The 27,272-nt window shown below is 42.8% G+C and overlaps 4 protein-coding genes across 5 annotated transcripts in view; 1 reads left to right on the top strand and 3 right to left on the bottom strand.

Annotated features, from left to right (window-relative positions):
• LOC139334523 (raftlin) overlaps nt 1-6,218 on the top strand; it is a 98,975-nt gene extending 92,757 nt beyond the window's left edge. For both annotated transcript variants that reach the window (XM_070967464.1, XM_070967465.1), the window contains 2 exons: nt 223-298; nt 1,055-6,218. In XM_070967464.1, coding sequence (XP_070823565.1) covers nt 223-298; nt 1,055-1,714 — 736 coding nt within the window. In that variant the 3' untranslated portion in view covers nt 1,715-6,218. The remainder of the gene's footprint in view (nt 1-222; nt 299-1,054) is intronic.
• A 6,211-nt stretch (nt 6,219-12,429) lies between these two features.
• LOC139334205 (vitelline membrane outer layer protein 1 homolog) lies at nt 12,430-15,862 on the bottom strand. Its single transcript, XM_070966964.1, has 4 exons — nt 15,653-15,862; nt 14,077-14,189; nt 12,511-12,817; nt 12,430-12,465 (listed from the first exon to the last, which is right to left on the bottom strand). The coding sequence occupies exons 1-4, from the start codon at nt 15,860-15,862 to the stop codon at nt 12,430-12,432; spliced, it is 666 nt and encodes a 221-aa protein (XP_070823065.1).
• A 2,036-nt stretch (nt 15,863-17,898) lies between these two features.
• On the bottom strand, nt 17,899-21,316 carry LOC139334528 (rano class II histocompatibility antigen, A beta chain-like). Its single transcript, XM_070967473.1, has 5 exons — nt 21,253-21,316; nt 19,886-20,155; nt 19,352-19,633; nt 18,094-18,205; nt 17,899-17,962 (listed from the first exon to the last, which is right to left on the bottom strand). Exons 1-5 carry the CDS (start codon nt 21,314-21,316, stop codon nt 17,899-17,901), a joined length of 792 nt encoding a protein of 263 aa, XP_070823574.1.
• A 1,633-nt stretch (nt 21,317-22,949) lies between these two features.
• On the bottom strand, nt 22,950-26,715 carry LOC139334527 (H-2 class II histocompatibility antigen, A-U alpha chain-like). The gene is made up of 4 exons (XM_070967472.1): nt 26,664-26,715; nt 26,021-26,287; nt 23,884-24,168; nt 22,950-23,104 (listed from the first exon to the last, which is right to left on the bottom strand). The coding sequence occupies exons 1-4, from the start codon at nt 26,713-26,715 to the stop codon at nt 22,977-22,979; spliced, it is 732 nt and encodes a 243-aa protein (XP_070823573.1). The 3' UTR covers nt 22,950-22,976.
• Between the last annotated feature and the right edge of the window lie 557 nt (nt 26,716-27,272).

Below are 27,272 nucleotides of genomic sequence, written 5' to 3'. Positions count from 1 at the left end.
GAAAACAATGAATTATGAAGGATCTGTCAGTGTTTGTGACATTGTTTCTAAATGTTTAAAAAAGCGAGTGGGAAAAGCTCATTTCCATCTGCTGTTCACTCTTTTTATTTGTGATCATTTCTAAATAAGTTAGCACCAAAAAATGGCTTGATTAAAGAGATTCAATTAGATGTCATTGAATTGACTTTCGTTTTCCTTTCTCTCTCTGTCTTCATCTTTCAGTGACGGCAGTCTGTCCACCAAACAGATTGTTTTCCTGCAGAGACCCATCTTGGGCCGAAAGCGGAGGGAATCAAAGGTACCTCAAACTTCTCTCTGTGTTTCTTGGCTAATGCGGGCTCTCCCACCAGATGTTTTGTCACCTGCTCACCATATATCCAAGGCCAACATCACCTTTTGCCACCTCCCATTCCACAGCTGTTTTGGCTTTAAGTAGCCAAACACCCGCAGCCTCAGACATATGTGGATGGATTCTTCTCTGTTTGAGGAATTCCTCAGCAACGGACAAATGTGTTGTTTGGGGAAGCGGGGTCGGTAATGCTTTCTTAGTGACCCTGAAGGGTGGCGATAACCTCTAAAGCTAACCTTTGTCCGCAGTGGAATGAATTCATGTTGACACTTTCTGCGACCCGAATTTAAACTGCCGTCACAACAACAAATTTAATAGGCCCTAAGACTCAGGGAATTTCTAGCGTTAACAAGATTTTCTTTCCCGTTTCTTTGCAGTTTATTTGAGTTCTCTCGATCCCTGCAGTGTGTTGAACCCTGCAGAAGTTGTTCAAGTAATTGAGAACATTTTGCATTAAATTTTTGCCTGTTTGTTTGGTCAGACGGCAGGCCTTGAGGCCACCAATAACTCCCCTCAAAATGGCCTCAATTTCCTTCCCAACATCAATGAGACTTATTTGAATTAGCTCGTTATCCCAGTGCGATATTAGATCCACTGTGATCCATTCTTAATTAAGTCTGTCTGTACTGTTTTGTGCCCAAAAGCATATTGAAGGAGCTACAATGCATTCCGCTAACATGCTAATGTCAGTTTTGAATGTTTCAGAAATTGATCTTCAAGGCCCGAAGCAAGTCCAACAAGAACTGCATCAAAGACACCGCAAAGAACAAGAAGAAGAAGAAAACAAAAACTGAGAAGGATGTAGAGGACCCCAAGATTCTTGATGACAGAGAAAAGGTTGAGAAAGAGGAAGACAAGAGTAGGGACGAAAGGGTGAACGCAGCAGATGCAAGAGAAAGTGAGACGTTGAAAGGAAGGGAGGTGAGGTGTGAGGAAGTTAGAAAGATTGATGATGGGATCGATATCAGCATAGAGACTGTTGAAAAGAAAGATGGAGGAGCAGAGATAAAAGACAACGGAGCAGAAAATGGCACAGAGGAAGAGAGAGAAGAAAAGATGGCACTGGATGAAGAGGGATCAAAAGAGAACGGCGAGCCCCCCGAAAATGGCGAGGTCCACGAGGTGACGGAAATCATTGCGACCGTCGAAACACAGAGCAAGACCAAAGAAAAGGAGGAAGAGGGTGGCGCGAAAGTTGAGGCCGTGATCGAAAACGGGGTCGAGACGGACGAGGAGAAGGACGAGGATGAAGAGAGCGCGATCAAGACAGAAGAGCCAGCGGGCGTGGAGGTCGTCGCCAAGGAGATCGTGGCAGATTCACAGGCCACGCCGACCAATCAAAGCCCAGAGGAGATGCAAGAGTAGCCCACGCAGTCGAAGTCAAGGTTTTTCCCCACCCTACCTCTCAAATTCCCCATTAAGAACTGGTTCATAGTGTTGTCCCTGATCCAAATTAGAGGGGCTTCAATCCCCATCGCTGCAGCATTCTCCAAACTCCAAACAACACCGTCTTTCATAGACAATCCCCCCCAACCTGCCACAGAACAGCGACAGAGCGATTTCATGTGACTGCAGACGTCAGCCCTACTGTATAACCACACATACTGAATGTACATACCCAAAACAGGAGACGATGGTGCAGGATAGTCACCGTGGAGACACTGGAAGACCCAGATGAGGATCAGCAGGGGGCTGAAAATTAAGAATGATGCATCAGATTGGGTGGATTCTCCTTTTGCTTAAGAAGAATGAGAAAGGCCTGGTCAACCCAGCATTTAAGTAAATCCACCTAAACTCCTCACAACTAGTTTGACACACAGATTTGCACCACTGACCAACAACAAGTCTGTCTGACTATGAGGGTAGAAAGACTCTTGTGTTGCCCCATCCACTTTATTTAACCTCCCCTGTCAGAGTATATAAGGTTCCACAAAAGAGGCAAAGTCTGCAGACGATTATGAGACAGGCGTCCCTGCTACAAACACATCTCTCTAATAAACCGCGTTAGCTTGTTGTCCCATTAGCGACAACAAGCTAACACGCAAACTCTTCATTAAATGAAACGGCGTGCAAAGCTGAGAGGAAAGCATAAGAGGGGACATTCTTGAGAAAACAGAAAAGGGTTAGGAGAGCTAGTGTGTTAGCATTCAGCTCACCAGGTTCAACAGTTTACCAGCTAGCTCTGCAAGAAGTCACCAAGCCTCAAGAGCGACACATCTCTTAAAGGTACAGGCATAAATTACGCTGCGCCACGTTCTGGTGTGACCAGGCCTTTAAGGAGGGACAACGTGATTCTCATTGTGACATTAGTTTGCCGTCGGCTTTCGACCTGTCTAAAAAGGGTCAAATAGATCAACTGAAAAGCAGCGGTGTTTTATTTTGTGGGTCTAAGGAAGTCCTCTGCTTGCTTTTGAAGACTAGTTTGAGAAACTTACCAAAACATAAGTCGGAATAGATCTACCCAGATACAGCAGCTGTTAGAAGGTGGAGACAGGACAGGCCTTCCTCATCCAAACGACTGTAAAGGATGCTCAGAAAAGCATCTGTCGCGATCGCACAGTGCATCGCCACGTCCCGTTCTTTCACTCTGTGGACCACAGTAAGTCGTGATGTGGAGGGAGCTTGGAGGAGAGCGCCGGTAGAGGTGATGGGAAAGGCGTTTGTTGCGACAGGCAATCCAAAGTAGGGTGAAGAGATAATTGTTTACGCTGAGCTCTAAGCCATCAAGTGCTTCAAAGAGAGCCGATAATCACTCTTTGGTGTGGTGTGCTAAGCTCACCTTGCATACAGAATGTTCCTTATTCAAAGCCAAGTCAGATAAGGATGTGAAATTCAGCTGAATGTTTGCAGCTTGAGGGCAGAACTCATATCTAGATGCACCTAGTTAGCTTTTGCATACGGAAGTGAGGAATTATTTCGGCACAAAGTTGCATTTTTAATTACATTTCCAGTCAGTGGCCACAAACAAAAGCGCTTGTCGGTGTGGAAACGAGGTTAAGCTGTGTGGTCAGGAGCGAGCCGTGTTGTTTACCGAGACCAAAACTGAAGATTGAGAGGGAGCTGAGACAAAGAAAGACTTTGAGAGCGAATGAGAGAGACCACACAGCAAGAGAGTCAAATAAAAGAAATGAATAGGCTCATTTAAAGTAACAGCCGTTTGTGTCCCGCATTCCCCGTCGAGATTTCCTTCATTATTTTACCTCCAGCTCTTTAAGCACCTCTTACCAGACATCATTTCTGACAATAAGCAAGTCATAATGTGCTGTTCCACGGCATTGAGTAGCTTTCCATTTTAAAAGGGGGATGGGGGAGACGAAGAGGAGGGAGGAAGGTGCCGACGTTCACGGTGTAGAGCTCTCATTAGCTCACTAATGGATTTTGTCAGTGGGGTATCTGTCAGGAATCATGTATTTGTAATGGGGGGGTCACTTATTGGGGGATGTATTGACAGCAAAACACCTCAACATGTCAAGCAAACAGCCTTCAGATTTACCGGTGATGTCACAGAGTCTCATTTGCACCGAAGAGGAAGAGTTTCTGTTAGAAATGTTAAATTTAGCAAGGAAATTACACGCACTCCATCATAAAGCACGTCAGAAAACCTATTTATTAAAATGTTCGCATTCGGTTAATCAAGAACTTAAACTACCTGCTGTCCCGCTTTATACAGACTCTAATTTGTCATCATTTGGATCTTTTGTTTTATGAGAACAGATGATACCTGGGTGTCTCCTTTTTGGGGATGAAACTCTTCAATTACGTGCAAGTAAGATCGATTATGCTGAATAAGTGCTCTCCTTAATGAATCCACCCGCCGCTGAGATTTTTTTCGATGTAAAATGGCAAGTGTTTTTGTGTAGAGTAGAATATAAAAACTGTGACCAGCTTAGCCTTATTACTATACTGTAAATGGCCCTCAATCTGCTTTTAGAAATGTCTTTTAGAGGCACAATGGTGGTTTAAGTGTTATATGTTTGTTATAGTCAAACAGGAAAGTTTTGCTGCAGTCAGTGTTGGTATTTTGAAGCTGTTGTTCCCTGTTTTATTACTGGCAGAGTGAGGGGATAAAAGATTTGAAGTGTCTGTCCATATGAAGGTAATGTTTTGGAGTTATTTTTTACACGTTTAGAGGGTTTTTTTCATTATTATTGTGAATGTTTTTAAGTCAAGAGATTTTACGGTGACTTTGTGTTGCCTCTGCTGTTCCGCTAAAGCTTGCTGAAATGTATTTCTGACTGACGCTTCGAGCTACCTCCCGAGGGCTGTTGTTGGTTTTAAACTAAGGGGTCAGCGCATATGTGACCCCCCCGAAACATATGCTCCTTGTCCTCTCGCCCTCCACTATGACAGAGCCCAGACCCACGAGCGTGAGGTCATCGCTAATGGCAGACGAGGTCAAGGGTCATATTTGAGCCAGAATGGGTTTTCCACAGCTGTACACAGGAGTTTGCACGAGCACATGACAAATAACCACTATATTGAATTAAGATATGTAGCCATATCATAATATTCTCTGTGGTATTTTTTATTTTTTTCTTTCTTTAGCTTTCGGCTGTTTGAGCTTTAATAAGCACTTATTGTACTCAAGAAATATTTTGTGCATCGGAGCTGCCGGGGAGCACTCAGCTGTCACTTTCACACGTTTGTCAGAACGTGACGAACACGAAGCACGACAGGCAGCAGCAGACGACGCCTTTTGATAGCTGACGAGATCATTCTGAATATATCTGAGAAACGTCCCGGCTGAATCCTGGTCAGCTTATTTTTCCCTCAGATTTAATCAATTTCTTCATTTTCCCCAGCGTCAAGATAAACCGTCATCTGCCTGTTTTATGAACATGAGTTTATTTCAGTATTCCAGCCTTTCCTCTCTTTTTTTTTAATCTGAAACTGTGACGTTTATTCCCCTTTGGCATCCTGCGAAAACAGACAGATCGTATTCCGCTTTATCTAGACGAGCACAGTTTGGAAAAATCAGTCAAGTGGCGGAATGATCTGTTTTCCGACTCCCACCACATTCCTGTCGGACATCCACAAACACGGATGATCGGGACCTTGACAGAAGTTACAGCCGGCCCTGCGTCCGCCCGTCCCACATGCGGCCGCGGCCTTCAGGGCTCCATCTTTCCCTGATAAGGGCTGATTGGTAGCAGTGCAGTCTAACCCCTGACATGAGTACACTCCAGGGAACTGTGGGTAATTGTGATTTTTTTTTTTTTTCTTTTTCATCTGGTATTGCAAAAAAGGAAAAACACAGGCGGGGAGAGAAAAGCAGGGCAGGATCTGACACTTCATCAGTTAAATGATGCTGAACCATGTTAACGTAGCCGTCCGTGAAAAGAAGGAGACCTTTGACTAATGTTTGACTTAAATACACATTTGCAGCCCTCTACCCGTCGTGTAAAAAAAGGGTAATATACAGTTTCCTGTCTTATATCAGCATAATTGTCTCTGAGCCTCAATAGTGGCGCTGGTGCAATCGTTCTTGGTAATGCTGTAAAAAAAATAAAGTGTAATGGTTCATTTCCTGTGTGCTACTATGATGTGAAATGGGCAGAGTAGAAGTGACAGAACATGATACAATACGATGCCATCATTTTTTTCCTGTGTTGTCACTTTAGCTTGCTCACAGCCTCTGGAAAATGTATTCTCGGGTTTTTGTCTCTGATGTTAGTTTTTTTTGTCACCTCGGCTGCCATTTTGAATGTTGAGTATCTTTGATCATGTGCTGATGTCACTTGCATAGCAGTGTTTGCTATCGAGGAAGAAAAAGTATTCTTTATCTTTGCGATCCTGAGTATGTCCACATTCCTATTGTTCATGACATCTGTACAATTTGTATATTATAAAATGATTTATATTTAATGTGTACACGCGTCCGTGCTTCTTCTGTGTCGGGGGAAGTTCAGTATCTGTTTGCTGAGGCAGCTCTTATTAAAGGTAACTTAGATGCTCAAGTACGAAGCTTTTCCCGGGATTATGGGTCCAGATTTGATTCGTCAGCTCATCAAAGCTGTTTCATTATTCCAGCTCCTCCTGCAGTCATCATGAAGACCACTTAAACCAAGTCTAAGACAAGTCCAAGTGCAAGATCAAGTCCAAAAAAACAGAACAGGGCCAATTTAATATGCTTCTTACAGTTGTCTTACTATTGTTCACTATGAGAGACAACTGTGACATAACTGCAATCTCTCAGCAATAATACTAATCAACTTTATCTGTATAGGACAGCAGCTCAGAGTGCTTTGCAAGAAAGACATCACATGCACCAAGTGTTCACATAGAAAAGACAGAATGGACATGAAAACAGATCAAAAGATGAATGTAAAACAAAATGGAGAATAAAAGCCACTTGATAATGACAGTAAAAGTAAGATAGAATAAGGATGAACATAAAGACAAACCACAGAATAAAATGATAAAATATATAATAATGTGGTACAATGCTTTGGATTTAGAAAAGTCTGAATGCAATGCAGATAGGAAACAGCATGAATGAGCTTAAACTTTTAATTATTAGGTAAAATCATGTCAAAGACTCAAAGAAAAAGTCTAATTTTATTAAGATAACTTTTTAAATGCATAAAAATGCATCTCTAAAACGCTTGGGTGCCAAAAGCAAAGTCACACCATGGAAAATAAGCATGACTTGCACTTGTAAACGGCATTAAAGAATTTCTTTTCTTTAGCATCTCTATGGGGAACTGGTGGCCTTTCCGCTCTGCAAGATTCTCACAAAAAAGTAGAGAAATCATAGAAAAACCCTAAAACCGAGACCGGATTGGTGTGTTACAGCCGCACCTGCAGCCTTGAGAATCAGCAGACGTAATGTTCAGCGTTCCAGTTGTCTCTGTGTCATTAACCAGCGAAAACAAGCTCTTAGACATGTGGTGATCAAGTTCTACTCAAGGACGGTCCATGCTGCCCTTGGAGAAATACAGAAAGTAACTGAAAGATGAAATGACAACTTCAGTCCACTGCACACGGTGAAAACACAAGAAGAGGCAGACTGCAGCAGAGAAATGAGACTTGCAGACCCAAATCGCTGTTTCTCCAAGAGAGGAGAAGTTTTTTAAAAATCTGCTCCATCTGGTTATTACCTTCATTACTGTGGAGGCCTTAGAATAGATCAGCTTTATAGTTATTACACCCAACACCACAACGATACCATTCAGCCCCAAAACTGTCCCTCCTGCATCAATATTTCACATAAAAACCGAGGCCGGCGACCGTCACAGCAACCCAGTGGTGTTTATGAACAGAGCTATATTTACAGTTGAGTCAACACAGCCAGTGTGATCCATCATGAGCTTGGAGCCCGGGGGAGCCCGGGGGAGCGTAAGGTCATTAAGAGCAGGGCTTTGCCTTCAACCAAAGCCACAAACACCATATCCATTCTGTTCACTGCAGGAGGTGTTAATGGCTCTTTAGGCAGATTGGGGACCGCTGGCGAGTGGCTAAGCCGGTCAGAAACACACTGAGCCTGTGGTTTGGATGTTAAACTTACGACCCGGGGCGTTACATCCTCGAGGTTCCACTGTACGACCCAGAGGGAAGGCTACACAGCAACGTGCTGAGGGCAGCGTGTTTTGAATAATGAAGTTTGTGAGTGGAAAACATGTTGTTTTCATGATTGAACCGCAGGAGGCCACAGCAGTGTGCAGGGTGGGTTTAATGTTGATTCAGAGCAGGTTCAGGCCTTTGTGCCCAGAGGGCTCCTGGGGTTCATTCAGAGGTGCAGCTGCATGGCTGTGCCAGGTGTTCACTGTTCAAATGACTGATCGACAATTCACTGCACCCGTAAAATCAGCCCAAGATGCTTATATTGGATGTGTCATAAAAGTCATTGTTTCTGGTGAGATGTGAGTTAAGGTTCCACTTGACGCAGCAGTGCCATCTAGTGGCTGTCAAAGGCTTCAGTGAAATAGAGCTCAAAGCACACAGGACTGCTGTTAGCAATGATAATGAGTATTTGACCACAGAATATTCATCACCAGCAATCGTAATTCCTCAAGCCTAATCTCTAATTCATCAAATGAATGACAGACATTTGTGGGTTTGAGCTTTGAGCTAAATCCCTTTGGGTTTTGTGTAAATCAATGGTCAGTTCATGTGATGGAGAGAACCACCAGGCCTGTGAAACCAGCTGGATGATGCCTTCACTGGCTCTGGTGTTAGTCTTGACACCCTTTCCATATCACATACTTCTTCTTTTCATTTCAAATTTCACACTGTGGACCACGAGGGATGCAAGGGGGTCATAGTCCGAGGCACAGTGTTATAACGAAGAAGTATTCCCCAACTGTATACATACAGCATGCAGCAGTACACGCTTTGTAAGGACAGCTGCAGTTCGTACTAAAAGTAAAAAGACAAAGTCGTTTGACAGGCAGGGAAGGTCTAATAAAAGGCATTATTGGGGTGCATTGTGGGAAATGTAGGATCCAGAATTTTCAAAGCTTGACCAAGACTAAAAGTGAGGACATCTCGCCTCTGTCTCCCAGCTGTAAGGTGGTGGAAAACCCCTTTAAGTAGAAAAAGGTTATTAACAATCATCTTATTCACACTGTGTGACGGAATCATATATTTGATGTATCAGCTTGTTCTGCATCTTCATTCAGGCTAGATTACGTTTACACAGAGTTAAAAATTCAAACCTCAGACAGATGTTTTTCTGGCTGCACCCGTCAATCAAGTGGGAATATTCCAGATGCTTTGTCCCCCTACAATTCAGCCTGGTATTTATGGTGTTTTTCAGTTCTCCACTGCAATTTAAAGGAAAGTTCTGTAGGTTTTAACTAAGTTTAGCTGCACAGCATGAGCAAGTCAGTGAGGGCTGTCAGAGCTTCTATGGACGTTCATCTGAACTTTTAAGACAGAAACACAGTTTCATTTTACATTGTTCAATCGAAACGAGCGCACACTTCACATCTTGTCAACACTTGTGCTCATTTTAGCATATCTGTGTTTCCAAGCAGACCGTCGAGTGCACTTGAGCATCTAACTCTAATAAGTACACTTTGAACCCAGATATGGGGTCAGCATGAGTGTATTAATTACCATAACAGAGAGGCTCTCTGTAGCTCTGTGTTAAAGACTATAATCACTTTGCCTTGACTTGCAGAATCTTCTGAAAACCATTACTGCAGCGTTTGATAACGTCCTCGAGTTCCCTTCCCCAACCCTCCGCACACACTCTGTTAGCAGATTAACTACTCTCCGATTAATTAACACAATTACCTCTGTGTGTGCCAATCGTTGTCTTATCAACCTTTGTCAGGCCTTAAACTGTAAATTAATTAATATCCCCTCTCTTGTCATTTCTTAATTACCTCAGTTCCTGCAGGAATAGAGGAAAATGCCTGTGTCAGCGGCTCTGTTTCGTGCTCAAGCTTATTATGGCTTTGCTGTGAGCTCATTGGTTCATTAGACAGGATATGAAAACATGCCGCTCTCACGCTGATGAGAGGTGATGGGGGGGTGACGTGGCTCTTCAGGCGAGGACTTGACGTGAAGCGGCGCTCTTTAATCCTTCTGTGTTTCCTGCTGAAGCTGACACTCGACTTTGTTTAGAGAGTTGGATGTTTTGGCAAATAACCGTCAGTTTATCGCAGACTGCTCGAAACTCTGATCTTGGTGGTTTTTGAGCTACTGAAAAGAAGAAACTGATACTGTTGACATCAAGACCTTCAGTTTCTAACAAATCATCAAAGAGACAGCAGTGATTCAAATGAGCTTTTTATTATTTGTCCTCTTTGAGTTCAGGTTGTTGGAGACAGACTGGATCAAACTGCTCAGGTCTGCTTGTTGTTCACCTGCCGATCACTGTAAATAAAGACACAAGTTCATAAACAGCATTGAATGCCTGTCACAGATATATAGTCTATATACAGAACATAATGCATTTGAAGGATTTCATCTAGTCATCCCATTACACCTTCAAAAGGTTAAAAAAAATAGATCCAAACATCCCAAATGACAAAAACAATCTCAGCTCAAGGTCCATTTAGCAGCTACATGTCATTTAAAACTGATGAAGATCATGTCGCGGCTGAAAGTTTGAAGAGCAACAGCTTCAGTATATTTTGATGAAAATGAATGATGCCGTGGAATAATACAAAAACACACTACGATGGTCTTTTCATGCTATTTCAGAAAGTGGGAAACTAAAAAAGACGTGAACCTGAAAGAAAATACAAATACTCGGTTTGTTGTAGCGGCACGGTGGTGCAGCAGGTAGTGCGCGCGCCTCACAGCAAAAAGGTCGCCGGTTGGATCCCCGGGCGGGGCCTTTCTGTGTGAAGTTTGCATGTTCTTCCCGTGCATGCGTGGGTTCTCTCCGGGCACTGCGGCTTCCTCCCACAGACCAAAAACATGCTCATTAGGTTAATTGGTGACTCTAAAATTGCCCCTAGGTGTGAGTGTGAGCGTGAATGGTTGTTTGTCTTCTGTGTTGCCCTGCGATCGACTGGCGACCGGTCCAGGGTGTACCCCGCCTCTCGCCCGCTGACAGCTGGGATAGGCTCCAGCCCCCTCCGCAACCCCAAAAGGGATAGGCGGTATAGAAAATGGATGGATGGTTTGCTGTATTTTGGGATTCAAACAGCCCAATAACAAATTCATGCTTGAAAACAATCAGTTCAAAATCAGTAAGTGCACGGTGATTTTTTAACCTGTCATCATCCTCTTGAGGTTAATGATGTAGAGCACAAACAAATCTAATTCCAGTCTATGTAGCCGGGATTAAACACTGCACACTTGACTGTGCTCTCTGACATAATTCGCCTCTGTAGTGTTTATCAGTGGAGAACATGCAGCACGGCACAGCTGAAAATTAACACCAGGGCGCTATTTCACAGAGCAGCATTAGCGAGCCAGCCATGAAATATATTATCTTCTGAAATTTCATATTGAAGGCGTATTTTTTCCATCTACTGGGATAATCTGTGTCAGTGTTTCCTGATGTTCTTGCTAATACCGATTGCTGAAATATACCAGAACATTTCCAAACCCGAGGACCAGCTGGTGCTTACGTTCCTCAAGTAGCCAGACCTCCATCTTCATCATCTGGGAACATCTGGAGATCATCTCATGTCATCATCAGACACTCTCGAGTTAATGAGAAATCCTCGGGCACAGCCACTCGAATGGCTGTGAGTCAGAAAACACTAAAAACACCACTTCTGCTGTGTTGTTGGCTACAAACACATTTTCCACTGCCAGATGTTACTGGCTTCGTGTGTTAAGCAACGTTTGTGCTTGGCAAGATATCCTGCAACCACTGGTGCAAAGAAGCGAAGTACATTTACTCAAGTACAATACTTAAGTTTAGGTAATTGTACTTGAGTATTTCCATTTTATGTTACACTCACAGGGCATTTCACTGATTATACTTCTGTACTTATTTTTGTCCTGTTCTATCAGTGCTTTTGCTGAAGGTACGAAATACTTCTTCCACCTCTGTCTTTATTGCATTTACAGTTTTTGGTGGACATCTGGAAAAAGATTGATGGAATGGCTCAAACACAGCAAAATAGAGCCATCTAAAGGAAACCGTCTGTACTTCGTGGGGGTGTATCGTTAGCATTGTCGAGCAAGTTACTGAAAATTTGTGATTAATTAGTTTCTAGCTAGTTCTCTCGGTTATTTTACCAATTAGTGCATATAAAAGTAGTTAGTTATGAGGGAAAGTATGCTTTCAGTATGTAAACACTTGTTTCAGTTCTTTAACTGTCCTATTTTAGTACATTATGGGACAACTGTTGAATTTGATCTATCGTTGCACCAATTATCACTATACTGAACAGTTAATACTCCCAACCAGCAGAGGGCAGCAATGACTAGTGCTCTTACTTGTAAGCTACACCTGTTTTGGCTTCATTAGAAGAAAGTCCACATGGTGCCACATGAACATGCTAACAAGCTTTGCTACAGGAGTTGATGAACAACTAGATTTGATAAACTCAAGTTTCTTCAGCATAGATGAGAAACATTACAACCACTACAATGAAAATCAAGCTTGTGCCATTTGATCATACTGAAAACTGGTGAAAACTGGGGGAACCGGCTGCGTTTGTCCGCTATCCTCTGCAGTTGTCCACTATTGACACATGAGACTAAAGGAGACTTAGGACACATCCATTATTTAACCTGTGTCTTACCTGAATAGGATTGGCACAGCAATGGAAGCGCACATCATTGAGGGTCGAGTCATCGAGGCCATACTGGTATTCCTCCATCTTGCTCTCGATGCCGCAGATTCCTCCATCGACACACTCCTCGCTCCAGTGACCGTACTCTCCCCACTCTGTGCCGGGCCCCTCGAGCGTCGGGTTGCTGCTGCAGCGGAACTTGATGTTGTTCACGGCCGTGTCGTCACCGAACGTGCCCTGATGGGGCTCCACGCGGATCTGGAAAGAGGTGAGCACGCCACTGGGGCAATACTGGGGCTGGGACCAATCACCGAAGCTGGACGAGAGAGCAGGAAATGCATGAGAGTTGGGGGGGGGGGGGATCTGGAGAGGATCCAATATGTGGGATGGAAACACTGGAGAGACGTCAAGACATTTCAACATCTGAACACCTAATTTGCAATCCTGGCAGAAGCGGTGCTTTCATTTCCCCTCTGAACGTGATGGGAAGCTGCCAGTCCAGCTTCCTGCTGCTTTCAAAGTACCTACTTTATTTATCTAATTCTTATTTAACCTTTATAGCACAGCCAGGTTAGGCCCACTGAGATCAAGGATCTCTTTCACGAGATAGATCTGGCCACAGTAACTAACAGCTGCATGGTTAAAGACACCAATAAAAACATTTCAGCTTAAGTGGCAGACATGCTCAAAGAGAGTGAGGGACGACGTGTTCCTCGCTGCTCAACATCAAGGATTCCTCCAGTCGAATACTGGCTCCATGAAATTAAATCATTGTATCAGCGGGTCATACTGAAACCAGCATTTCTGAGGATACAGAAACTTTACACAGATCAGAAGACGATGTAGATAACTTGAGTTCTCCTGTAGAAGAAACAAACCACATGCAGGTGCTGCAGGACAGTGGACATAATGTTCATTCATCACTACAAAAGCAGTTTACATCCTAACTAAAGCACTCTGCAATGTTGTTTAAAAAGGTCCCGTGTACAGGATTTATGGGGGTCTATTGGCAGAAATAGAATATGAATATTCCTAGTTATATTTTCATGAGTGTATAATCACCTAAAAATAACAATAGCTGTGTTTTCATTGACTTAGAATGAGCTCTTTAATCTACAGAAGCTGCAGTTGCACTGCCATGTTTCTACAGGAGCCCAGAATGGACAAACCAACATTAGTTTTTCACAGCCACCGTCGGGCAGGTCGAGGCGAGGGCTATTCAGTTATTGCAATCTGCAAACTCACGGCTAGATGTCAGTAAGTCCTACGCACTGGACCTTTGATAAGATGCTACATTCTGTAAATGAAGTTTATTAACATTTATAACTGCTGGTTTGACTGTTTGCTTATTAAAAAGTGACCAATGAGCATTTATTAAAGGATTTCCAACATTTATAACTGCATGATGAGCAAAAAGAAAGGATAAATGTCTCTCTATGTAATATATTAATTGCATATAACTGATATGTAAAGCATTGATAAATGATTTAACCATTAATAAAGCCATTTGTTACAACTCAGAAACCCTTTAGAAATGGAGCCTGTTAGACATTGGTACCGCTGTGAGCTACTTACTAGCCAGTGTGGGACTCAATGGTGTACAGGAAGCTTCGTTCCTTGTCTCTGGCACAAATGAGGCGGATCCCGTTCAGAGAAGTGTCATCCAGGCCGTACTGCTTAGGCTCCACCTGAGGAAACAGACAACAGTTCCCAGAAGCAGTAACAGCTGGTCAAACCAGCTTCTTCTTGTCATTGTATTCTGGCAAAGCAGCCATATTTGGTGTGAAGGTTGGCATCAGGTTACAGTATAGACTGATTTTTATGGTCAATGCAGAGAAGTGAGGGGAGCAGGTGAACACACACAAAGGATTATTTTTCATTTTTTGAGGTCTGTCCAGATTATTTTTGAGATCTGTCTTAAAACTATCACATTCCCACACCCTGATTTTTGGTTGCAATTGTTCGTCCCCTCCATATTGGCTGTGAACTCTTCATAAGTCCAGTATAAGAAGGGAGACACAGTCCTAAACTTCAGGTGAAATTAATATGAGGCTTCAGCAGTGCGAATAAGCCAAATCATGTGCATTTCATTCAAAGTTTGTCTTTTTAGAACAAACTCCCTCTTTGTGTTTCCCTGTTGGTGTTGTTGCTGAGCTGCAGGGAGAAATAATAAGACACAAAGTCAATATTAAACACAGAGGACAGCAGATGTAGAAGACAGCAGTTTGATTGGACTGTTAAAGCTTTGCCTGAAGTCAATGGATTTTTACTCAGAAGGAGGACGTCTGTTCCTCATCTCTTACTCTGAAGTCAAATTAGCAAAGAATCGCTTCCCGTTGTAAGAAGAGGAGGAACAACTACAGCAACCAAAACTGCTTTATTGTTATATGTGAGTTTATGTGCTTGAAATGAATGGAATGAAATTACATTTCCTCATTTTCAAACCCTTTCAGGTGTCTCAATGGGAAAAGGAAAGTCATAACTCGGATGCATTTATTGTAACCTCAGCAAACCGTTCTTAAGATCTGCATCTTTTGGTTCTGACGTCTGACTGGTATTTATACTGACTGGGACAGGTGTCACCAATCAAGGCAATCAACTGAAGACTCATCACATGTCCACATTATCAAATCAGACAGAAACATGAGAAAAGTCAAAAAACAAAACACCCTGCGTTCAAGCACAAGTAAAGCTTCAACTCAATATTAAAGCTTGAACAATGACAGAGAAAGTGACTCTAATCTTAAAAACCACTATGTGAAAGCAAAACTTACAATATCAAACATGATGAGGCAAAAGCTGCAACATTGCTATATAAACGTATACGTGTGTGTGAGTGTGTGTGTCAATAGAAATAAAGAAATGTAGAAATGAAGAAATAAAGCATAAGATGAACCTTAAACCAGCCTCAAGCTGATTGCCTTGATTTGTAACAGCTGTCCTGGTCATGATGCTGGTCAGGTGAGCGCTGTTCTTATCCTTTTTGCTGAAACATTTACATGTTTTAGAGTTATGAGTCAGCAACTTCTGTCTTCTAAATATCTGCCTGTTGTGTGTTTTCCTTCCATTTTCAAACTGAAGCTCATCAGCTGCACTTCTATTAATTAAAATATCTGTAACATGAAGTCATTGTGTGAGTCGGTGTCTTTACCCTGACACTGAAGCCAACGGCAAAGAAACTGTCGGGACACATCTCAGGCCAGGTCCAGTTTCCAAACCTCTCTCCGTTGTTCACAGTAAGTAAGGATCTGTACGCTCTGCTCTTAAAGGCCATACCAGCGCGCTGCAGAAAGGGTTTTTGATCACACAGCCCGCCGGACAGCACAGCCAGCAGGGCCACGACGGTGAGCAGACTTGCCATTTTGACAGCAGAGAGTCGCGTTTCACTTCAAAATGCCAACTGACAAGTAGCAGTGGTTCAGGCTCAAAGCTCTTATAGCTCCTCAGTCTATTCCAGAATAGACCAGCGTTATCAGGATGGATCATTTACAGAGCGGACTGGGAACGACCAGCTGGTGTTTTCCACGACTTTCAGAGAAAAAAGCTCTCTGCTATGAGTCTGATCATTCTTTCATCCCTTACATTGCAGCACACATTTAATCTGAATTTAACATTTCTACATCAGCAGCCAGCAGAGCATCCGCATGTCTGCGCTACCTATAGTCCATGAGATGAGGCTCTGCAGCAACAAGACCCTCACAGTTCAGACGTCTGGCAAGCAACTGCTGCAAGGATTGCTCCAAGATTAATAAAGTGAAGATTGAGAAGTGCAGTGCCGGTAAAGAGGAGATTCATAGAAAAGGTGGAAGCTGTTTGTTTTGCTCAGACGTCGCACCTTATCACTGGTGTCAGATAAAAACTGAGGAGGCCCGTTTTTACCAAAATAAGGAAAACAGGAAAACTTAAACAGATAAGGGTGTCACAGATAAAGCTATCGCTGCATTCGTAGACTCATCGCCAAGAAAATAACCCAAACTCTCTTACATTACCTGCATGTGTAGCTCGGATGGTAGGTTGAATGAACGGCTTTACAGGCCAGATGAATTTTAATCTGCTGAAGGTTTTAGCATCTTCTATCATAGAACTGAACGCACTGGCTGTGTGTGAATACATTCATTGAATTACAGTTGTTCTCAATGCATCCACAGTGTGCCCACAGCACCATGGCCACCACTGAGGACATGTCCTTGGGACAGCGCCTGAGAATTTGGGGACTTGCAATCACTAATTTTATGGGAAATTTGTAACGAGCTGCAAGCTCGACATCAATGCGTTATCACCTTTTAAATTGATGTGGATCAGTGTGAGTCCATATTCAGCCTCCTTTCAGCAGCAGTTCAACACAGCTGTGCTTACCAACATACAGCAGTTATTTAGATTTATTTTGTTGATCACCATATCTTAGTAATGTTTGTTTATATTCGATATGTACAGATTCTATATATACACATAGAAATAATTGAATAAAGTGATAACCCCAGCTTCAGCTGGTGGTGAGCACAATAAAAACAGGAAGTTTCCTGTGAATACTACATCACAGATGAGTTTTCCTGATATTTTTGAAGTCTCTTTATAATTCTCTGTTTGTACTATGTTTTGTTTTAATTTTTAACAAGCATACATACTTAATAGGCTTCTTTCTTGAAAAATTCAGGATTTTTCCCCCCTGACACTTGGCTGTTGTTCTATTAGCTCTGTGGTTGATTTAACTGTACGTGTCTAACGCAGGACGAGGTTGTTAAACAGAGACTGAAGGCTGTAGCTTGTGTTCAGGTCTTCATCGTGTCCTTATCCTGTGAGAAACTCAAGAGGGCCTCACGACCCTTGTGAAGCTTTGGCGACCTTAGTGGGGATGAGGAACCGCAGGTTGGGAACCAGCAGCATGGAAATGGTTAAGGCTGGCCACGTGGTAGTTTGTTTGTGCTGTGTCATTGTTCTGTTGTCCTACTGCTGAGTCATTAAAGTGGTCCAAGTTAACAGAAGAAGCTGTTGTTTTTTTTATTTCATGGGATTAATAAAGCTCTCCATCATTTCAATGATGTTTCAGAACCCTTCATACATGGATCCAACGTGCACCGATGTGACATGTCGTGTAAAGACGATGACTCTTATTCTCAGGTGAGACGCTTACTGTGACACCTCAATCTAACAAAATGATCATAACACAAAGTTGGAGCTATTTATGGCATTTTGAGGGATAATATGTCAGCTGAGTCCTTGGTTGACATCCATGATAAAGGAGGCGCTGTGCCATGGCCAGGAGCCAGTTGTCATCTTCCCATGATGCCGTTTATCTCCTCCCTCTCCACATTAACTCTTTATTCTGCAGCCTAATCCAAGTCCTCAGCTGATGGTGTTTGATTCATTTCAGCACCACGACTTCCTTCTGTTAAAAACTCATAATTCTGAAAGATGGCCTGGAGATGCTTGTTCATGTCTGCTCAATGGGCTGAAGTCAAACCTGAAAAGAGAGTGTTATAAAACCTGATGACGTGTTTTAATTCATAACTTAACCACACCAATTTTCACAGTCTGGTCTCAAAACAACGAGCACTGCACAAAAGAAAAGTCAACGGTTTCGCTGACGCTCACCTCCGTTTCCACCAGTAGTAAGCAGCTCCACCAGCAGCTGCAGTGAAGCCGATGAAGAAGAAGATGATCCCCACTGTCTTTTTCAGGTATTTAGCCTCCAGTGCAAAGGTGTCTGCAGCAAGTGAGACAAATAATGACAGTGACAACTTATTCAACAGGCCGCTCTTTGTGCTGTTTTGAATTGAGTATATGTCAGCAATGATTAGCAAAAGATTACATTTGTTTTATGTTTTACACACTGTCAGGGTTATAAATTAATGGCCGTCAAGCTGCTGAAGAAATGCATGTATTAATGGAATTATTTTAAATTAAGGAATAAAGCAATCTGCTCCTTATCGTACACACACTGGTCCTGTTTTAATTATTTCTGAGACACACGCTTGTCTTCAAAACTGTGGGCCTCAGTTAAGTTTTCTTTCCATTATAGAAAATTAAAACTGAACATTACACAATCACGGGTAGGAAGAAGACAAGGTATCCTTTGAAATGAGTATGGAAATTCCTCAGTAATTACATTTTCCATCAGATGAAGCGAAAATATGTGTCGCTCAGACTTAGTATGTAATGATTCTGGTGGTAGGGACATGGTAAACAAGCTGGCAGGGAGTCAGTGCTGGATGGATAGTGTAAGGACTAAAAAGAGGGAGTGCGGAGCAGGTGAGCAGGTAGGTGTGGAGGTCAGGTGATGGAGGAGAGCTCTGGAAAGCCCCGTAAAGATGCATGGACCTGAGGGAAGTGAGAACATCTGAGGCTGAGGGGAGGGACAGAGGCCTCATAATGAGCACTTTGCAACCCACCCCCTCCCCATCACAGCCATCATGCTGCCTTCATGTCATATCAGAATTATCATAATTATGAGTTTCCACTTTGTAAATGGTATTCACGTCAAAAGCGAGCTTTTTTGACGGCTCTTATGTGTCTGACTCGGAGCTTAATCACACAGAAGGGCCTGAAAACCAAGCAAACAAGTCAGCTTAAGTCCATCATTCAATATAATTAAACCCTAATTTAATGGATATATTGTCAGTTTGTCAATGCACAGTATTTTTAACCCTGACACAACCAACTGTGTAATCACACAACCTCCTTGAGTTGTCAGGTGACGTGAATATTCAGTCTTATCTCGAGGGGGGATGCTGATCTATTTCCTGCCATCACAGACCTGCATTCTGTGGAAATGCTGGAGTCTAAATGTCAAACATCAACTCAGCTCTATGAGTACTGTTGTTATTATTATTATCTTCTCATCTATCAGTACCCCAGTCCACCTCCAGGCCCTCTTTCAGGCTGCTGTGGTCCACCCTGCAGGTCACCCTCTCCCCTCTTTTGGGTGTGAGCTCCAGGTAAGAGTGAAGCTGGAAGGTCCAGTCCCCGTTGGCCAGGACATCCGTAGACGACACGTCGGTGCTGACCTCCGCCCCGTCTCTCAGCCAGCTCACCCTCACTTCCTGGGGAAAAAAACCCATAACGCTGCACTCCAGCATGGACCGCTCCTCGTAGCCAGCTGGCTTGGTCTGATGGACTTCGACAATCGGGCGCACTGGAGTGAAAAAATGATTAGAGCACAAAATTAGCTAAACGACCTGCTGGACGTAGAGGCTGCTTCGAGAAAGAGTGCAGAGGAGAGAGTCATGGGCCGAACAGCTTCCTTCGAGCCAATTAATTAAAGAATGGAGAGAGAACAATTGTTTCTTCTCCCATGAAGCAAATTAAGCCAATGAAGGGGCATCGTTAGGATCCTGCTTCGAAATCTCCCTCAGCTTTCTCACGAGCAGAAATCACACAAACTCACCTTTTCTATCCAGCGTGCTCCTTCGGAATAATCTTGCGTTGTATCTGCAAAGCGTCTCCACTTGATGTCTTCTTTGTACCATTTTCCAAACCTGAGTGTTATAATGGGCTGCGCACCTCATGCCCAGTTCTCCAAAGCCGACGTACTTCCCAACCCGAGAGTCATAGATGTTGAGTAGTTTCTGGTTGAATATGTTTTTCACAAAGAAGACCATGTCCGTGATGTTCTCGCCATACTCGCAGTCATATATCATCTGGTACACGTAGCCGCCTGTAACAGACATAAGAGCAGTTGGTACAATCATTTTTCTATTTCATATGGATCAGCATGAAATTTAGTTCCAGCTTTCATGGTCCCCAGAGGATGAGGCCTCTGGACTTTGGTGACCCTCTGACTTCTCCTCTAATGCCACCATGAGGTTCACATTTGTGGTTTTGAGTAAACATCTGAACAGCTGCTGTTCTGCTGCAGTTTATTATTGATTAAGCTTGTGTTTTGTGCTTGGTGAGACCATCAGAGGTGTTCATTCAGATGAGTTTTGAGGTTTGTGGTGCTGTCGGGTTAATATCCAGGTTGATGTAGATGCACAAAGACAAAAACAGACAACACTTGAGTCTGAACTGCAATGACTCATGGCCCAAAAGACGAGAGACAAACACCCCCTCCTCCACCCTGCAGTGATTGGCTGATTAGCACCAGGTGTGCAGCAACACTTACAATGCTTAAACCTGACCTGCAGAAGGAAAACTATAGAGCAGCATAATTTATCACAGACAACACCATCACATCAATTCTTACATTTTTTATAAGAAACACTGTGTAAAAGGGAAGGTTCCTTCTTGTCAGAGACTTTATATAAAGAGGTTCTGCCGGGCGTAACCTGGCACGTCATCGTTTTTAAAGCTATTCCTCTTCATATTTCTCTGTGTTTGTAAGTGATGTGTGGGCACTTCAGCCACAAGCAGTAAACTGTAGTGTCGCAATAAGTAGAGAAGACTCATAAAGTCAGCAAAGTGAAACCATCATGTCGGTTACAGCAGTGTCGATGTAACATCGAAATAACGTTAGCCATCATTTAATAAATCCTACTTTTTCTTTGTTAGAGGAAAGTGTTCCAAAGACACAGAATCTCACTTTACAGGCAACATCGGACAGTTTAAAAAGATAAATAACTGCAATGAAAACAAAGCCATGACAGCATGTTTTCTTTAAAAACTCAAGTTGAATCAACTCAACAATAAACTGTTAACTTCAGGTGTTTCTGTTTTTTATTTTATGAACCTTTGGCACCACTCATTAAACTAAATAATATAATAGCATACTTCAATAAAAGCTAAAATCAAACAGGAACACATGAGGAAACCTACCTGCTGGCGTAATGCAGAGTAAGACAGCACAGACTGTGAGTTTGTACAGAAAATAAAGCCCCATCGTCTCCAAAACACTGAAAATATGACATGAAGATCACGCGGACTCAATAAAATCTCTCAAGCTCAAAAACTGAACTGCATCCAACTTCCTCAAAAAATAAGTGATGCGAAAGTTTATGGTGAGATGAACAGGTCCTTCTGGTTTTGCCACAGCCGGGATTTTGTTTCACACCCACAATAATTTAACACCAGAGATTTCTCTAAACGAGCAAAACAGAAAGGTGGTCAGGGTGTTTTCACTCACTGCAATGCAGCACCTGCTACTGCACTAATCAGCATCGACACTTCGTACACAACTTGTTCTCTCTGCTTTATGATTTGAGTCCAGTCTTAATCTTACTTGCATCCAATGTACAAATAATTTCTTCACCACTGAATATACACTTTCAACGCAAAATCAAGGCTGTAGCATTTTCATGTGAGATCTCAAATTCATCCCTCAGAGGCTCCACGTAGTTTCCTATTAAATGTGGCAGCTATCTTATCAATCACTGCGAAAATAATTAGATTCAGGCCCGAGCCCAATAAACCCAGCAGAGAACAGAGGCAGTCTGGAGCGTCGCCACTCTGTGCCAGTACTGAAACACAAGCGAGCGGATATGACAAACAGTATTTACTGATCATTTGTGTCAGGCAGTCACCGCAGGACCAGCAATCTGCCCAGAAGCTTAGTCGGTGCTGTGATAATTCATGGTGACTTTGTGGACGTGCCAGTGAAGCGGCTGCGACGAAGGGTTAATAAACACACGAGCGGGCCTGTGAGGGAATTGTTCTCTTTCATTTGAATGTGTTTTGCTTGTTCTTTGACATCCATCTTACAGGAACAGACATTTCCAACTTCCCTTCATGAGCTTTGTTTGTATGTGACAAACGCAATAAGCAGCAAACCTGTCACTGTGCCACAATGTGGCAAAACGTGGGTGAAGCCTCTGCATTATCTTATATATGTACATTATTAGAAAAATAAATACATTTTCCTGGAAAATGAAAGAAAATGAAAAAACTATCTGCATCACCAGTTTGATCATCTTAGCTCCTTTGAAGACAGAGGTCATTGTGTTCATTATATCAAGAAAATTCAGAAATACATCCTCAATTCCAAAAAAGATGGGACGCCACTCTGCTCCTCTAAAGTGACTTGTTAAAACTCTTGTTCAATGCAAACAAGAACTGAGGCATGAGTACAACAAGCTGCTGTTTTATGGGGGTTATGTGCCAGAATATTGCTTTTTAATTAGTTAGCTTCAGTCGTGCTGGTTCTGAAGTGGACAGAGATAGGCTAGCTGTTTCCCCCTGTTTCCAGTCTTTGTGCTAAGCTAAGCTAAGCTAACCATCTCCTGGCTGAAGCCTTATATTTAGAGTACAGACATGAGGGTGGTATTAATCCTCTCATCTAACTCTCTGCCTGAGAGCAAAAGCATATTTTCTGAAAAGTCAACTATGGTTGTAAGTAATGTTTTTTTTTTTTAGCTCAGGTTGCCGTTTTTGCAGAAATGTAAAAAAAAAAAAAACAGACATCATGAAATATTGCAGGTGTAAAAAAAAATAAATGAAACTATGATGGGGACAAAAAGAAATCTCTCTCCATCTCACTCCCAGAGGAAAAGAAGCACACGATGACACGTCTGTCCTGGAGATTCAGGTGTTTGTCTTGATGTGTGTTACGCCTGACAGGACTTGTTGGTTTTCTTGATGAGCCAGAGTCCTGTGATAACTCCTATCAGCCCCAGGATCACACCACAAACACAGACTGCTGTCTCTACCTGCCGGTCTGTTTGTGGCTGAACCTCTGTGGGGAAAAAAGCACAAACACACACACAGATAGCATGAGAGCTTCACTGATGTGAGTTTTAAAAAGCAAATATCAGTCTTTACTAAAGCTGCCTGTGGCCAACACTTTGTGCCAGTGATATCCTGCCAACTTGCCCATGTTTAATATTTAACAGAAGTCCTACATTACCATCCATCAGCTGCATCTCTAAAGCCCTACTTTCTGCTACAGATGCTCAATTTATCAGCTAACTGTCTGAAAATGTATTTAAATCACATCTATCTGACATACGGACTCTCCACTGGTGAACTGCAGGTGCCAGACTGTGGCTTTGTTCTGTATTCAAAGCACAGCAGTGATTCGAGTTAAACGCTAACTTCATGTCAACATGGGCTTTAAAAACTGTGTAAAGCAAAGATAAATGTGTGTTGTGAGCTTGTCACACCATAGAAAGGTGTGTTATGAACCACCCAGCCAAATTTGAATGATTAAAACAAAGCAAAGTATGAAATTAGGTTTCAGTATCCTCCGCTCTGAAACGCTGAAGGCTGCAGTGGCTGCAGCCGGCACCGTCCTGGTGGTGGCGGACGATGGCTGGAGCCTGAGCTTCAGACCAGCATTAGCATTAAATCCAAAATTCATCTGAGGATTATGTGAATGCCATTATTTTTGCACGCATATAAACCGAAATATTCGATATAGCGGAATTCCAACCTGTGATGGTGCTAGATTACACACTGAGGGATTGACATCCCCTTCCCCTTTGACACCCACTGATCATATAATGACTGACAAACCCAAGAACTTGCTGAGAGGCATCTCCAGGCTGATGTGGTCCACGCTGCAGGAGTAGATGTCGCCCTCCTGCGGAGTGAAGTCCAGGTAGGACGAGGTGCGGAAGCTGAAGTCGCTGTTGGAGTAGTAGTCGGTCTGGCTGACCTCGCTCTGGTCCACCTGCTGCCCGTTCCTGGTCCAGATGATCCGGACTACGGGCGGATGGAGGTCGTCGACGAAGCAGATGAGAGTGTTGGGGACCCCGAGTTCTATCTTGTGCTTGGGGAAGATCAGGGAGGAGGGACTGTCTGCAGATGGGTTGATATTTGACAGAAAAAAGATGAAGTTAGACAACTTGGCCAAATGTATCACATCAATCAAACTATGCATGATTTTTAAACATCTTATTCTACAAACACAGGCATTAATATGCTCTTATTAGAGCCTCCACACTCAAAACATTTCTTTATGGTCCTCACACAATGTTATATGCTTGTGCATTAAGATTTCTCTCAAATGGAAGTAAGAAACATAGCTCAAAGCATGAAAAACTACATCAGATAGAAGGATGTAAACAGGGGTCTCCAACACATACTGCTTTCACAGTTTAATATTTTTAGACACTGCTAACTGCTCCATTGTGTTCACCAGCTGTCTGTCTGCTGCTTGGTGCTGTGCTGGTAGTGTACAGTGTGTTTTCAGAGCTTTATTGATGAAAACAGCTGCCTGATGCGGCTGAAGAAGATGCAAAGGAAACAGTGAGACTGATCCAAACGGTAAAGATGGATAAGCGACGAGCTGAAACCACTGCAGAGCTCCATAAAGCTGAGCGGAGCTGCAGATTCAGGTGGTGATTCTCAGTACATCACAGGAAGCAGCTCCTTTCACATTGTCCCCTTGTTTTCACATCATTTTATAAGAAAAAAATATCAATTAGCCACTTTAAAGTCATTGAAAGTGACAGATTCTCCATGCCCAACCTTGATAATGTCATCAAAAGCTGAAGTATGGGCTGTGGCTGACAGAAACATTTCTGTGGCCGGGGGAAGATTGCCAGAGATGGAACTGTGCTCATTCATGGAAAGTCCCCAGCGCAGAGCTGCAAAATAAACAAAGACTGACGCTCTAACCTGCACTGACGACACGTGCATGATTATCCACTCAGAGGGCCTGTGATGCACAGCAGAGCGTCCTCTCATTAACTCGAGTTCAGCAGCAGCTTACCGTTCCTCTCATTACACTGCAGGAGCTTCACTGACTTTTGTCGGATTTAGCTTTTATCTAGATTGAGTTTCGGAAAGATGAACCCGGCAGCGTGAATCTTTACTGATTTTATCTGCATTTCCTTAGTCCTGGTTCAAGACTGAAACCAGATGTGGGAAGTCTGAGTACTTCACTCAAGTGCTGTACTTCCTCAAGTATTTCTAATTTCTCTTACTTTGTACTTCTACTGCACTGCATCTCAAATCAAACTTTTTACTACATTTATCTCACAGCTGTATTTACTTTGCAGATCAAGGCTTCACATAAAAAAACCCTTAAAGAATTCAACACATTGTTAAAAACAAAAAACAGTGTTTCCCGACCTTTTTGTCTTGTTGTCTCGCTAAAAAAGCAGAGTCAGGGCCTCTTGTCGTTTTCAAAATGCTTCAGGGTTGTTGTTGTTTCCATCAAAGGGAGATTTCGCCTTTCAACTTCTCACATGGTTTCATTTTACAGAACTGTTCGAGGCCAAATTATCCAATATTTTTTTAAAAGCAGGGCAAAGATTAGACCGAGTTAAATATATGGATATAAATCTGTGTAGCAGAAATGTGTTTCATCTTTCTTTCCTCTCACATTAATCGCTCTCAGCCGCTGGATTGGGAAACACTGAAGCAGCAATGGTAACAGTCTCATAATGTCACATACAACAACACATCAGTCACAGAGGACGTCAGCCTGCAGGAAGAGTACGTTTCCTTTAAGTACACTTTGATGATGACACTTATGCACTTTAACTTTAGAATGCAGTGAGTATTCTGCACTTGTATTTGTACTTCCACTGAAGTAAAACATCTTCTTCCACCGCTGACTACAGGTGACTTTTAATTCGCTTTGCTGAGGCTCACAGATTCAGTCACATGAAACCAGTATAAACCCAGTGTGTCAGTACCTCACCTATGACCTCTGGAGGATTATACTCCCCCTTTATGGCACGTGGGATGTTGTATTGGCAGGTACCCAGGGACACATATGCGTCCTGGGCCAGTCCAAGATCAAGGCTCCACTGCTCTGCGAACTCAGGCAGACGCTGGAATGCCCGATAGGTGACGGGGTCGATGTAGAAGAGCTGATCGCCGTCAAATTCAGTATCATACTGGCCGTCCCCCGGCACATCCTTTTGACAGAAGGTCAAAAAGCGAAGCAAGTGTTTTCCTGCAGTTTCTTTGGAAAGATCAACGACACATAACGTGACATGGTGATGGTTGCAATGTGTAGTCAAGCTGTTCACATGTTTTTGAGAGCAAATCTGGTGTCTGTGCTGTGGAGAATTAACACTGGACATCATCCAAGCTGCAACTAAAATTTGTGTTTTTGGCTCCATCAGCCACACTGGCTGGTAACCAACCATGATTTCTATTGTGGAAAAGGTAGCTGGCCTGCGAAACACAGCTGTTAAATGGAATAGTGACATTTTCATACCATCCTGCATCCTCGACTTTTCTTCATATTTTTGTTTTTTGGCCTTTTACGTATGGGAAAACCAAAACTCTCAATGCCTTCTTACAATCATGGATAATGTATTTTTACAAAAACTTACCTTGACTGCATTTTGGAAGAAAAATAAACAGCAGAACTGTCAACAGATTCATCGCTATGCTGCACTTCAGGTCCAACAGACAAACTGATCAGGTTTCTGTACCTGCAGCTCGTCCCTCCCAAACATCAGACTGGCACGATTGTGTTGATATGCTGAGGTGACTTCCTCTCAACACAAACCAATCAGTGCGCGGAGCTCAGTGACAGCAGTGTTTCCAGCTGTAAAACACTGAAGGAAGAGCGGACACAGATTTTAATACGGGTACCTGCTGCCACCTAGTGGAGGAAAAACATTACCACAGCATGTACACCTGTCGGGAGAAAACAGGTTTAACATGTCTTTGCTTTTTTACTTAAAATACCAAGTTTACAGTAATTATCTTGTGTTTATATTCATTTTAGGTCCTATCACGCTTCAGTATTTTCCCAGAGGTAGCAGGAATGTCTTCACATGGCTTGTTTGCGAGTACATCCAACTGTTAAAGCGAACTAAAAATGTTCAAATTAGAGATTAAAAAAAAGCAGCAAATCTTACTCGATTATTAAAACTGTGCAAAATCATAAGTGAAGTGAGCTCAGCACTGCATGCAAAGTTTTTTTTCTGAACGTG

Source organism: Chaetodon trifascialis, chromosome 7 (assembly GCF_039877785.1).
Source record: "Chaetodon trifascialis isolate fChaTrf1 chromosome 7, fChaTrf1.hap1, whole genome shotgun sequence".
In the NCBI taxonomy this organism is placed as follows: Eukaryota; Metazoa; Chordata; class Actinopteri; order Chaetodontiformes; family Chaetodontidae; genus Chaetodon; species Chaetodon trifascialis.
This window is presented reverse-complemented; position numbering and strand designations above follow the sequence as displayed.

Bases quoted from the DNA above. Each gene is read 5' to 3' on its own strand.
- LOC139334205 (XM_070966964.1), bottom strand. From the start codon at position 15,862: ATGGCAAGTCTGCTCACCGTCGTGGCCCTGCTGGCTGTGCTGTCCGGC. The intron at 14,190-15,652 runs GTAAAGACACCG...CTGTTTCCTCAG, and splicing joins CCGTTGGCTTCAGTGTCAGG to GTGGAGCCTAAGCAGTACGG. The intron at 12,818-14,076 runs GTAAGTAGCTCA...TCTCTCGTCCAG, and splicing joins ATTGAGTCCCACACTGGCTA to CTTCGGTGATTGGTCCCAGC.
- LOC139334528 (XM_070967473.1), bottom strand. From the start codon at position 21,316: ATGGGGCTTTATTTTCTGTACAAACTCACAGTCTGTGCTGTCTTACTC. The intron at 20,156-21,252 runs GTAGGTTTCCTC...TGTCTGTTACAG, and splicing joins ACTCTGCATTACGCCAGCAG to GCGGCTACGTGTACCAGATG. The intron at 17,963-18,093 runs GTGAGCGTCAGC...CTCTCTTTTCAG, and splicing joins TACTACTGGTGGAAACGGAG to GTTTGACTTCAGCCCATTGA.
- LOC139334527 (XM_070967472.1), bottom strand. From the start codon at position 26,715: ATGAATCTGTTGACAGTTCTGCTGTTTATTTTTCTTCCAAAATGCAGT. The intron at 24,169-26,020 runs GTGAGGTACTGA...ACCCATCTGCAG, and splicing joins TAATCCTCCAGAGGTCATAG to ACAGTCCCTCCTCCCTGATC. The intron at 23,105-23,883 runs GTTTGTCAGTCA...TTTTCCCCACAG, and splicing joins GCCTCTCAGCAAGTTCTTGG to AGGTTCAGCCACAAACAGAC.